General features: G+C 44.3%; 2 protein-coding genes across 7 annotated transcripts in view; one reads left to right on the top strand and one right to left on the bottom strand.

Annotated features, from left to right (window-relative positions):
- Window positions 1-2381: 2381 nt before the first annotated feature.
- LOC135536796 (acyl-CoA dehydrogenase family member 10-like) lies at window positions 2382-12249 on the bottom strand. The gene is made up of 12 exons (XM_064963022.1): window positions 12140-12249; window positions 11738-11909; window positions 10464-10612; window positions 10103-10297; window positions 9147-9305; window positions 8755-8914; window positions 8225-8351; window positions 7866-7934; window positions 7548-7729; window positions 7146-7296; window positions 6773-6918; window positions 2382-2572 (listed from the first exon to the last, which is right to left on the bottom strand). The coding sequence occupies exons 2-12, from the start codon at window positions 11907-11909 to the stop codon at window positions 2382-2384; spliced, it is 1701 nt and encodes a 566-aa protein (XP_064819094.1). The 5' UTR covers window positions 12140-12249.
- Window positions 12250-12280: 31 nt separating this feature from the next.
- LOC135536797 (PHD finger protein 20-like protein 1) overlaps window positions 12281-13165 on the top strand; it is a 40690-nt gene continuing 39805 nt past the window's right edge. For all 6 annotated transcript variants that reach the window (XM_064963023.1, XM_064963024.1, XM_064963025.1 and 3 more), the window contains exon 1: window positions 12281-12404. The gene's annotated coding sequence lies outside the window, so the exon portion shown is untranslated. The remainder of the gene's footprint in view (window positions 12405-13165) is intronic.

Here is a 13165-nt window from a genome sequence, read left to right on the forward strand (position 1 = left end):
ACAGACTGTTAGGCCAGCTAGGTAATAATATAATCTGGACAGACTGTTGGGCCAGCTAAGTAATACTATAATCTGGACAGACTGTTAGGCCAGCTAGGTAATAATATAATCTAGACAGACTGTTAGGCCAGCTAAATACTAATATAATCTGGACAGAATGTTAGGCCAGCTAAGTAATACTATAATCTGGACAGACTGTTAGGCCAGCTAGGTAATAATATAATCTAGACAGACTGTTAGGCCAGCTAAATACTAATATAATCTGGACAGAATGTTAGGCCAGCTAAGTAATAATATAATCTGGACAGACTGTTAGGCCAGCTAGGTAATAATATAATCTAGACAGACTGTTAGGCCAGCTAAATACTAATATAATCTGGACAGAATGTTAGGCCAGCTAAGTAATACTATAATCTGGACAGACTGTTAGGCCAGCTAGGTAATAATATAATCTAGACAGACTGTTAGGCCAGCTAAATACTAATATAATCTGGACAGAATGTTAGGCCAGCTAAGTAATACTATAATCTGGACAGACTGTTAGGCCAGCTAGGTAATAATATAATCTAGACAGACTGTTAGGCCAGCTAAATACTAATATAATCTGGACAGAATGTTAGGCCAGCTAAGTAATACTATAATCTGGACAGACTGTTAGGCCAGCTAGGTAATAATATAATCTAGACAGACTGTTAGGCCAGCTAAATACTAATATAATCTGGACAGAATGTTAGGCCAGCTAAGTAATACTATAATCTGGACAGACTGTTAGGCCAGCTAGGTAATAATATAATCTAGACAGACTGTTAGGCCAGCTAAATACTAATATAATCTGGACAGACTGTTAGGCCAGCTAAGTAATAATGTAATCTAGACAGACTGTTAGGCCAGCTAAGTAATACTATAATCTGGACAGACTGTTAGGCCAGCTAAGTAATAATGTAATCTAGACAGACTGTTGGGCCAGCTAAGTAATACTATAATCTGGACAGACTGTTAGGCCAGCTAAGTAATACTATAATCTGGAAAGACTGTTAGGCCAGCTAGGTAATAATATAATCTGGACAGACTGTTAGGCCAGCTAAGTAATAATATAATCTGGAAAGACTGTTAGGCCAGCTAGGTAATAATATAATCTGGACAGACTGTTAGGCCAGCTAGGTAATAATGTAATCTGGACAGACTGTTAGGCCAGCTAAGTAATACTATAATCTGGAAAGACTGTTAGGCCAGCTAGGTAATAATATAATCTGGACAGACTGTTAGGCCAGCTAAGTAATAATATAATCTGGACAGACTGTTAGGCCAGCTAGGTAATAATATAATCTGGACAGACTGTTGGGCCAGCTAGGTAATAATATAATCTGGACAGACTGTTGGGCCAGCTAGGTAATAATATAATCTGGACAGACTGTTAGGCCAGCTAGGTAATAATATAATCTGGACAGACTGTTAGGTCAGCTAGGTAATAATATAATCTGGACAGACTGTTAGGCCAGCTAGGTAATAATATAATCTGGACAGACTGTTAGGTCAGCTAGGTAATAATATCATCTGGACAGACTGTTAGGTCAGCTAGGTAATAATATAATCTGGACAGACTGTTAGGCCAGCTAGGTAATAATGTAATCTGGACAGACTGTTAGGTCAGCTAGGTAATAATATCGTCTGGACAGACTGTTAGGCCAGCTAAGTAATACTATAATCTGGACAGACTGTTAAACCAGCTAGGTAATAATATAATCTGGACAGACTGTTAGGCCAGCTAGGTAATAATATAATCTGGACAGACTGTTAGGCCAGCTAGGTAATAATATAATCTGGACAGACTGTTAGGTCAGCTAGGTAATAATATCATCTGGACAGACTGTTAGGTCAGCTAGGTAATAATATAATCTGGACAGACTGTTAGGCCAGCTAGGTAATAATGTAATCTGGACAGACTGTTAGGTCAGCTAGGTAATAATATCGTCTGGACAGACTGTTAGGCCAGCTAAGTAATACTATAATCTGGACAGACTGTTAAACCAGCTAGGTAATAATATAATCTGGACAGACTGTTAGGCCAGCTAGGTAATAATATAATCTGGACAGACTGTTAGGCCAGCTAAGTAATATTATAATAATAGTAATATATGCCATTTAGAAGACGCTTTTATCCAAAGCAAATTAGTCAGGCACGCATAGATTATTTTTCTTTATGTATGAGTGGTCTTGGGAATCGAACCCACTATCCTGGTGTTGCAAGAGCGATGCTCTTCCAACAGCTACAGAGGACCAAGTAATAGCTGACAAGCTATAAGATCCAAACCATGTACCTTTACGAAGCTTTATTAATTCTCGTTGAAGAGATTGCCTGAGACACAATCATAAACTCTGGTCTATGTTCTGGTACCTGCAATGGTACTCTTGCTCTCTCCCTGGTGGCTGGCAGCCAGGCAGAAGAGGTGGAAGGCCATGTAGAAGTTCCAGTCTGGGACTCCCTCCTCCAGACCCATAGAGCTGCAGTACTGCCTCATCACTTCCTCCACAGTGGGGATCCCCAGCTGGACTAGGCCCCTGTCAGACATACCTGTAGGAAACGCCATGAAACCACCACTGTGTTGATATATTGAATCATAACTATACTGAACAAAAATATAAAACGCAACATGCAACAATTTCAAAGATTTTACTGAGTCACAGTTCATATGAGGAAATCAGTCAATTTAAATAAGTTCATTAGTCCCTAATCTATTAATTTAACATGACTGGGAATACAGATATGCATCTGTTGGTCACAAATACCTTTAAAAAAAAAAGGTAGGCGTGAATCAGAAAACCAGTCAGTATCTGGTGTGACCTCCATTTGCCGTATGCATTGCATAGAGTTGATCAGGCTGTTGATTGTGGCCTGTGGAATGTTGTCCTACTCCTCTTCAATGGCTGTGCGAAGTTGCTGGATATTGGCGGGAACTGGAACACGCTGTCGTACAAGTATATCCAGTGCATCCCAAACATGCTCAATGGGTGACATGTCTGGTGAGTATGCAGGCCATGGAAAAACTGGGACATTTTCAGCTTCCAGGAATTGTGTCCAGATCCTTGCGTCACGGGGTCGTGCATTATCATACTGAATCATGAGGTGATGCAGCGGATTAAATGGCACCACAATGGGCCTCAGGATCTCGTCACGGTATCTCTGTGCATTCAAATGGCCATCGATAAAATGCAATTGTGTAAGCTGTCCATAGCTTATGCCTGTCCATACTAGGGCTGTCCCCAACTAAAATAAAATATTGGTCAACCGAGAGTAGTGCTTTTCTTTCGACCAATCGATTGGTCAAAATGTTTCAACTTATTTTGCCATATATAGACAGACACACCCTATGTGAATAAAACCAATTACATATGCACTGAGCTTGTCTGATGCTTTAAGCACACTGTTTGATTATATAAAATGAACGTGACACAAATTACTCAAGAAAGAGCCCGATGGTCACAATGTGTTAAAAAAAAATACAGCGAGTGCCTGTGTGACTGGCGCACGTTGTCTCGCTCTCCTCCCAACTGCAGTGAACAGGCACCACAACACAGCAAGTGTTTATTGCGCTGTCCATGCTGAAGCTGCCACATCATTACAGCCATTTCGTTTCTGTCCAGATTCTGACTGAAAAGTTCTGGTAACGAAATCCCTAATTTGTTTTGGAAAAACATTCCCTCTTCACTCAACCCATACTCTCTTTACGTAAAACACGTAATGTCCTGGACATCTCCTGTATTTACCAAATCATGAGAGCAAACCACACACAAGTCAGAGTTAGTTATCGCAAAGTCCATCTTTAATTATATGAGCTCCATCACAACCCTGTGACTCTCAGATCAATTCAGTGTCTATAAATGAATTCTCTGAGAGTCCCTTACACATTGCAACTGAGATCCTTTATAGCAAAGACACACATAGCCAGACAGCATCGGCATAATTTATCGTTCAGCTTTGTCTCCGAAACTATGTTATTTTCTCAAACTCAGAACCATAAACAAATCCTCCATATCAACAGTCTTATATCAAATCCATCCGATCTTGACAAGATCACAGAGACACATTGACTGGTACACAAACATTGTGGAGACAAGAGATACACGCTTGACCTCTCCCCTCTCTGCGGCCCAAGCAACTTAGTCTTGACACAGAACAGATACTGCAACCCCGCCACAGTATTATACAAAAATAAACATTCTGATGAGAAGTAACTTACAAACATATGATGAATATAAAACATCTTACCTATGTTACCAACTAATTCTGATTATTCCCCAACAGTAAGCATCGCATGCATGTGACCAATAGGGCCTGACCTATAGCCCATCATAATCACATGAATAAATTGGTTATAACAAACTCCGAACACAGTTATGTCGACTGCAAAATGGATGTGGAGGACGTGAAAAAGAAACTCGAAACGGGTGAATGTTTACTGGTTGTTCAGGAGGGAAAGGGGAAGTCAGATCTGTGGAAGACATTTGACTTGGTTGTGGAGACTACTGGAGATCTAGAAAAAGGAATGTATAGGAGCAAGCGTTGCGTGAGTATTATGTGCCAAACAGGTGTTGTTAGATTACAGTAATATTATTAGTTTCTCTGACCATTTGGAACAGTAAACAACACCAAAGAAGCGTACCAGAGAGTCTGTTCTAATGCAAAAAAATAAATACATAAAGCCTTTATTACAGCAGACTAAAAACAGTCGCATGCACCTTTCCAACAAGTCAGTTCAAGTACATTTCTGCCCTGCTAGAGCTGCCCTGGTCAACTGTAAGTGCAGTTCAGTAGAAATGTATAGGATCAACAACGGCTCAGCCGCGATGTGGTAGGCCACACAAGCTCACAGAACGGGAGCACCGAGTGCTGAAGCGCGTAACAATTGTCTGTCCTTGGTTGTAACACTCGCTTCCAAAGGCAGTTTGGACCTCGGTAGTAACGTCAGCACAAGAACTGTTCGTTGGGAGCTTCATGAAATGAGTTTTCATGGCCGAGCAGCCACACACAAGCCTAAGATCACCATGCGCAATGCCAAGTGTCGGTTGTAGTGGTATAAAGCTCGCTGCCATTGGACTCTGGAGCAGTGGAAACAAGTTCTCTGGAGTGATGAATAACGTTGCACCATCTGGCAGTCTGACTGACAAATCTGGGTTTGGCGGATGCCAGGAGAACGATACATGCCCCATTGCATAGTGCCAACTGTAAAGTTTGGTGGAGGAGGAATAATGGTTGTTTTTCATGGTTTGGGCTCCCAAGTTCCAGTGAAGGGAAATCTTAACTCTACACCATTCAATTACATTCTAGATGATTATGTGCTTCCAACTTTGTGGCAACAGTTTGGGGAACGCTCTTTCCTGTTTCAGCATGACAATGCCTCCGTGCACAAAGCAAGGTCCATATAGAAATGGTTTGTCGAGATCGGTGTCAAAGAACTTGACTGGCCTTTTTTTATTTTTTTATTTTACCTTTATTTAACCAGGCAAGTCAGTTAAGAACACATTCTTATTTTCAATGACGGCCTGGGAACAGTGGGTTAACTGCCTGTTCAGGGGCAGAACGACAGATTTGTACCTTGTCAGCTTGGGGGTTTGAACTCGCAACCTTCCGGTTATTAGTCCAAAGCTCTAACCACTAGGCTACCCTGCCGCCCCACTGCAAAGAGCCCTGACCTCAACCCCATCGAACACCTTTGGGATGAACTGGAACGCCAACTGCGAGCCAGGCCTAATCGCCCGACCTCACTAATGCTCTTGTGGCCTAATGGAGTCCCCGCAGCAATGTTCCAACATCTAGTGGAAAGCCTTCCCAGAACAGCAGAGGCAGTTATAGCAGCAAAGGTTGGCCCAACTCCATGTTAATGGCCATGATTTTGGAATGAGATGTTCGACGAGCAGGTGTCCACATACTTTTGGTGTATATAGGCCTTGTTCAATCTATCAAATCAGTTATTGTTTTCTTGTCAAACTCAGACATTTCTCTCAAAACACAGGGATGTCGATTCGCAAGGAACTGGTATTATCAGAGGACCAAAAAACAGCAGGTTATTCTGGCTGGAATTGCACATAATTTCATTACCTGACCACCCCCAGTATAACTAATCCCATCTGAATATGGTTTAAGGAATTGTTCTCAATCCCAATATGATGGTTCATTTTGCTACTATGCACATAGCAACATAGGGAAAGGTGCCAATTCTATGGTGCACTGAAGAATATGTTTCAGAACTGCGGACAGCGACCGTATCCAACGCGGGAGAAAGCACATTTGTTATAAAATAATATTAGATCTATTAGCGTTGCACCATTATTTTTACATAATGTAACCACATGCACATTTTAGAGTGGCCTTTTATTGTCCCCCAGCACAAGGTGCACCTGTGTAATGATCATGCTGTTTAATCAGCTTCTTGACATGCCACACCTGTCAGGTGGATGGATTATCTTGGCAAAGGTGAAATGCTCACTAACAGAAATGTAAACAAAGTTGTGCACAAAATTTGAGGGAAATATGTTTTTTTGTGCGTATGGAACATTTCTGGGATCTTTTATTTCAAGGTCATGAAACATGGGACCAACACTTTTGTTGTGTTTATATTTTGGTTCAGTGTAAATGCATACTACTTCTAGGTTATATCCCAAATGGCACCCTATATACTGCACTACTTTTGACCAAGGCGCATGGGAATAGGATGCCATTTGAGTTTTATATCCTGGTAGGGTGCAGTAGTACGGTTCGGTGGTATAATGGTACCTGTCAGTAGAGGGTTGTCCTGGGGCAGGCAGTGAGCCATACAGCTGAAGGTCAGGTCTGTTAGAGGGTCACCCAGTCTGGAACGGCCCCAGGCCATCACCGCAACCACCTCTGGCTTCTCTGGGTGGAACACAAGGTTCTCCAGGCTACGGACCAGAGGGGGTTTTGGGTTGGACTAATTTTACCACGGCTGTGTTCAAAATGGCACCCTTTTCCCTTCATAGTGCACTACTTTTGACCAGATCAATGGGATTAGTACACTATATGGGGAATAGGGTGCCATGTGGGATTCACACCTAATCAGGACTTTTCAAATACAAATATTACTGCTGATCATGTAAATATGTACATGCTGTGTGTGTTTGTGTTATACCTGAAGCTTCCATGGATCAGCGTAGATCTCTGGTGTTTGGGGAGGTGCAGAGGAAGCCACTGTATGAGTCTCTCCATGGCTGGGATGGGCGGAGTCTCACTGTCCCTGTACTGCTGAGTCCACCACTGTACCTGAAGCCCCATGTAATCCACTACAGAGGAGAAAGAAGGAGAGAGAGAGAAAAGATGAAGGAGAGAGTGAAAGAAAGAGAAGGAAAGAGAGAGAGAGAGAGGAGAGAGTGAAAGAAAGCGAGAACGAGAGGAGAGAGAGGAGAGAGTGAAAGAAAGAGAGAGGAAAGAGAGAGTGAGAGGAGAGAGAGAGAGAGGAAAGAAAGAGAGAGAGACAGAGAGAGAGAGAGATAGAGAATGACACAAAACAATCTTTGCTAAATAAATGAATTACCTGGCTCGCCGTAGTCCTCCAGGCCGACTGCTCTAGGATCTAGACAGTGGATCTGGCGAAGTGTGTGTTGCATGGCTTGGTACAAGGCCCTCCTGTCCCCAAGGGTCAGGCCTGGCAGGGAGGGGTCACTGAACATCCTCCCTAGACAGACCTCCATCAAGAGGAAGGGAGCACCCAGGACACTGGACAACACCACATACAGGAAGAAAACAGAGACAGACAAACAGGGATAAAAAAATAATAATCTAGAACTATGTAACGTGCATGAGTGTATGTATGTTTCTGTGTGTGTGTCTGTCGGGCAGTGTGCGTTCTCACCTTGGATCCTCACACAGATCAATGATCTCTGGAATAGGGATACCGGATCCACTGAGAGATTTCAACAACCTGTGGAGTACAGAGAAGAGAGTGATGAAAGAACACAACGTTTCTTCATACAACTGGAAATGAACTAAAAGGTTAATGATACAAATGGTGTCACAAATGACATTCTATTCCCTATAGTACACTGCTGTTGACCAGGGCCCATAGGGTACACTATATAGGGAACATGGTGCCGTTTGGGACACAGACATCTAGATAGAAGAGGCGAATGACCAATCCAGATGCTGATCACTTCCATCTCACACCCATCTAATTCCCACAGCTTGGTAGGTGATGTGTTGGAGGACCCCAACCTGTACTCTGTCTCCATGGCGCGGCAGTTCTTCTGCTGTTTCCTCAGGAGGAGATGGCGCCCTCCAGTGGTCAAGTGATATAAGGAGTTTGACTGACTGGGGTTGAGTTGTTGGACAGCAACAGAGTCTGCTTCAGATTTAGAGACAGACAGCATCAACAGTAAATAGAGACACTGGGTGTGTCCCGAATGGATTCTTATTCCTACTTCTTTTGACAAGGGCCCTTTTTAGGAATAGGGTGCTGTTTGGGACGTAGCCATCATATAGGTGAGCTTTCTAAACAGACATCATAGATCAACATACATGTCCTGGTCCTCCCTTCCCCCAGTGCCTTTAGAGGCTACGGGACTTTCTACTGACAACACTGAGGTCATATCAATTCTATCCATTTCTAGACAGAAGTTTTGAAATGTTCTGGCGAAGCTCTGACGAAGGCCAAGAGGCCGATACGTAATATTTTACACTACAGTTATACTGTCAAGAGTAGTGTGCAAGTTTTTCTTTTTCTTTAAAGAAATGGATAGATGTACCTTCGTCAGACAGATGGAGAGCCTTCCTCAGGTACTGTGTGAGTTGGTCCATAGGGAGCTTTGTGGCCCCAGGGGCAGAACCAGGCCCAGGAACAAACCCTGACAGGGGGATCCCCAGCACCCCTTCCAGCTCCTTCAATGACACTGCAATGTCCCCTACCTGAAGAACAATATCTATCACTCACCAGTGGCTCGGTCACAGAGTCTGTGGGTTATGTTCCCTAGTGTTTGGTGACGTCTACGAAGCTTGGGGAGGAACTTGAAACACTGCTCAATGAAACAGCGAGATCATTCACTAGGTTGCAGTCACTTGCCCAGTACACCACAACATCTCCAAGATAGAGTGGTATGGCTATGGGGGAGTTAAGAATGCAGAGACGCGGCTCACTCACCTTGATAGCATGCATCCCTAGCTGGGCAGCTGCCTCAACGTTTAACGCCAGGTCATCCAGAAACACAGCCTCATGGGCAGAGACACCCAGTCTGTTCAGGCACAGGTGGTAGATCCTAGGGTCTGGCTTACTGAGGCCCTCCCTACACGACTCAACTATCTACAACCAGAGATGGGGGGAGGGGGGAGAGAGAGAGGACTGGTTAGGTGGTACAGCATTAATGAGAGAGGTGGGAAAGAGGGATGGTGAGAGACAGGATGGGGACAGAGAGAGAGAGAGAGCAAGAGAGAGAGAGAGAGAGAGAGAGAGAGAGGACTGGTTAGGTGGTACAGCATTAATGAGAGAGGTGGGAAAGAGGGATGGTGAGAGACAGGATGGGGACAGAGAGAGAGAGAGAGAGCAAGAGAGAGAGAGAGAGAGAGGACTGGTTAGGTGGTACAGCATTAATGAGAGAGGTGGGAAAGAGGGATGGTGAGAGACAGGATGGGACAGAGAGAGAGAGAGAGAGAGAGAGAGAGAGAGAGAGAGAGCGAGAGAGAGAGAGCAAGAGAGAGAGAGCGAGAGAGAGAGTCTGCATTGTATTCATAATGCCATTTCTGCACTCAAACACTGAAATTTGACAAAGAATTGCCTACTAACTGTTAGTGTTACTTTTACTATCATTACTAAATAATGTATGCGTCCCAAATGGCACCCTATTCCTATGTACCAAATGGCACCCTATTCCTATGTACCAAATGGCACCCTATTCCTATGTACCAAATTACACCCTATTCCTATGTACCAAATGGCACCCTATTCCTATGTACCAAATTACACCCTATTCCTATGTAGTGTACTACTTTTAACCAGGGCCTATAGGGATCCCATAGGGCTCTGAACAAAAGTAGTCCACTATATAGGGAATAGGGTGCCATTTGGGACACAAACAATGTAAACATAAAATGCTTTATCACCACATCGAAGAGAGAGTGGTCCAGAGGCAGGAAGGGGTCACCGTTCAGCTGGAGGAAGTTGTTGCTGAGGACAGCAGTCTTCAGGCCCCTGGAGCGAGCACACAAAATGGCCTCCATCATGACGGGTAGAGGCCTGGTCATTGGCCCACTGGTCAGATTAGACAAGAATGAGCCAATGGGAACAGGACTTCCTGCCTGAGGGTGGAGCAGCAGAGGGGGATAATGAATTAAGATGTGGGATGAATCCCAAATGGAACTCTATTCCCTAGTTTAGTGCACTACTTTTAACCAGGGCCCATAGGGTACAGGCTGTACGTACAGATAGACATGGCTAGTCATGATGTAGTAGACATAAGCTCACTATCTCACTGCACTGCCTGCCGAAGGCCTCCACAAACTCCTCAGCCCCAATCTCTCCACGCATGAACCTCTTCCACGCATTCACCTCCCCACCTGTCCTGATGGCTTTGCCCAGCGTGCCCAGAGGAACACTGTTCTGCTGTTCAAACACTAGAGAGAAAAAGAGACCAAGAATATTATGTTGCACTATATTGACTTCTATGTTTATTTTGATTGAAACTTTATTTAACTAGGCAAGTCAGTTAAGAACAAATTCTTATTTTAAATGACAGCCTACCGGGGAACAGTGGGTTAACTGCCTTGTTCAGGGGCAGAACTACAGATTTGTACCATGTCAGCTTAGGGATTCGATCTTGCAACCTTTCGGTCACTATTCCACTATTCGATCTTGCAACCTTTCGGTCACTCTAACCACTAGGCTCCCTGCCGCCCCTCCACTCTAACCACTAGGCTCCCTGCCGCCCCTCCACTCTAACCACTAGGCTCCCTGCCGCCCCTCCACTCTAACCACTAGGCTCCCTGCCGCCCCTCCACTCGAACCACTAGGCTCCCTGCCGCCCCTCCACTCTAACCACTAGGCTCCCTGCCGCCCCTCCACTCTAACCACTAGGCTCCCTGCCGCCCCTCCACTCTAACCACTAGGCTCCCTGCCGCCCCTCCACTCGAACCACTAGGCTCCCTGCCGCCCCTCCACTCGAACCACTAGGCTCCCTGCCGCCCCTCCACTCTAACCACTAGGCTCCCTGCCGCCCCTCCACTCTAACCACTAGGCTCCCTGCCGCCCCTCCACTCGAACCACTAGGCTCCCTGCCGCCCCTCCACTCGAACCACTAGGCTCCCTGCCGCCCCTCCACTCTAACCACTAGGCTCCCTGCCGCCCCTCCACTCTAACCACTAGGCTCCCTGCCGCCCCTCCACTCTAACCACTAGGCTCCCTGCCGCCCCTCCACTCGAACCACTAGGCTCCCTGCCGCCCCTCCACTCGAACCACTAGGCTCCCTGCCGCCCCTCCACTCTAACCACTAGGCTCCCTGCCGCCCCTCCACTCTAACCACTAGGCTCCCTGCCGCCCCTCCACTCGAACCACTAGGCTCCCTGCCGCCCCTCCACTCGAACCACTAGGCTCCCTGCCGCCCCTATGTATTGAGGCCCTTTCTTCCATTAGGAGTTGAATGGAAATAAGTTGGCCTACCGTAATGGCCTATTTTTGATGTTGGGTTATACAAGGCTTGTGTGGTACATTGTGTGGCACATTGTGTGGCCTATATAACATACCTGTTGCCAATTTGACAGGTGACGGAATGAGAACTCCATACATGTCAAAAATGACAGCTTTGTAAGTGGAGATGGCAGCAAAGCTTCTGTGACAGAGGCTAGGCATCTTCAGACTCCACAACTGAGACCTGAATCGTGCAGCAGTCTGCATCTTCTTCATCATCATCATCATCTTGGTTTTGCGCAAGAAAAAAGTACAAAGATTGTTAGTCAAATGAGAGAAGAGAACACTCTACAACAAGTAAAGATTGCTGCCCTGTGTCTGACAAAAATACCTCCTTGAATTGATCAAAATCTTAACATTGAAAACATGAAACAGTAGAAATGTTTCCCCCTTCTTTCAATCTGACCTCTTACTTCAACGTTGTCACCGGCAGATAGTTGTCAACGTCTCTCTCTTACCTGTGTTGACCTTACGCAGGCGAACGTTGATTGCAGAATATTATGTGATAGTCTTGTATTCTAGAGACATATTTGCAGTACTGTTTACAATGCAGACATGTTGTACTTCAATGTAGGTCATGTGATCATGACGTGTGCTTACGTCGTTACGTCCTCTATTTTATTTAGGGTAAATATCTGAGCAGAAGAATGGGAAGAAGACTGATATGTACTCATGATATGAGTTTATAACAATAACGATCATTTACCAAATGTGTTCGCAAAGGTAAAACAATTTGCAATTCATTCCAAAGAGGACAATGCACTCACAAAATACATGAGAATGTATGCCATCAGATAGCTAGAAGCTGGCTAACAGTTTTTTGGCTAGCTATTATTCTGCAGAGCTTGGCAAATTAGCTTGCTGCTAGCACGTTAGCGTTATCGTCGGACAAGCAAATAGCTAACCCAAATAGTGGTTCGCTTGCCATTTAATCTGTGAAATACATGGATCTCATTAATATATTCATCTTAACTTTCTTTGCCCTTGTCATATCACCATCGTTTAGTTGGCTAGTAATACGTTAGTTAGCCCAGTTAAAAATATAACGTTAGCCAGCTAACTTATTGCAAAGTTAACTAGTTACTGTAGCATTAGGTACCATAGTAAATGGACAACTAACGGCCAGTTAGCTAAACGTTTTGTTGCAAACTAATATCATATTTGTTCAGACATTAAATGTTAATATAACGCTTGTTTTATCACTTGACTTTTGCCACTTTTAATAACCGACATGCTAGCTAACCAACCGCTTGTGTGACTTTAGCTAGCTAGTCTACGATAGCCTGCTAGCTACCTAGTTTAGTACATTAGGCTAGCTAACTATCCTAGTACGTAAATTAAGATAAGCTAGTTAACGAATAATATGAAAATATGTGGTGACGTTTGCTGGTCATCTAAACATACGAGTTGATTAATTAACAAACTAGTACTGTTGTGAATGATTGTGCCATGATGTTTTAATGACTAGAATGTGCCAGTTGGGT

Source organism: Oncorhynchus masou, unplaced genomic scaffold, assembly GCF_036934945.1.
Source record: "Oncorhynchus masou masou isolate Uvic2021 unplaced genomic scaffold, UVic_Omas_1.1 unplaced_scaffold_664, whole genome shotgun sequence".
In the NCBI taxonomy this organism is placed as follows: domain Eukaryota; kingdom Metazoa; phylum Chordata; class Actinopteri; order Salmoniformes; family Salmonidae; genus Oncorhynchus; species Oncorhynchus masou.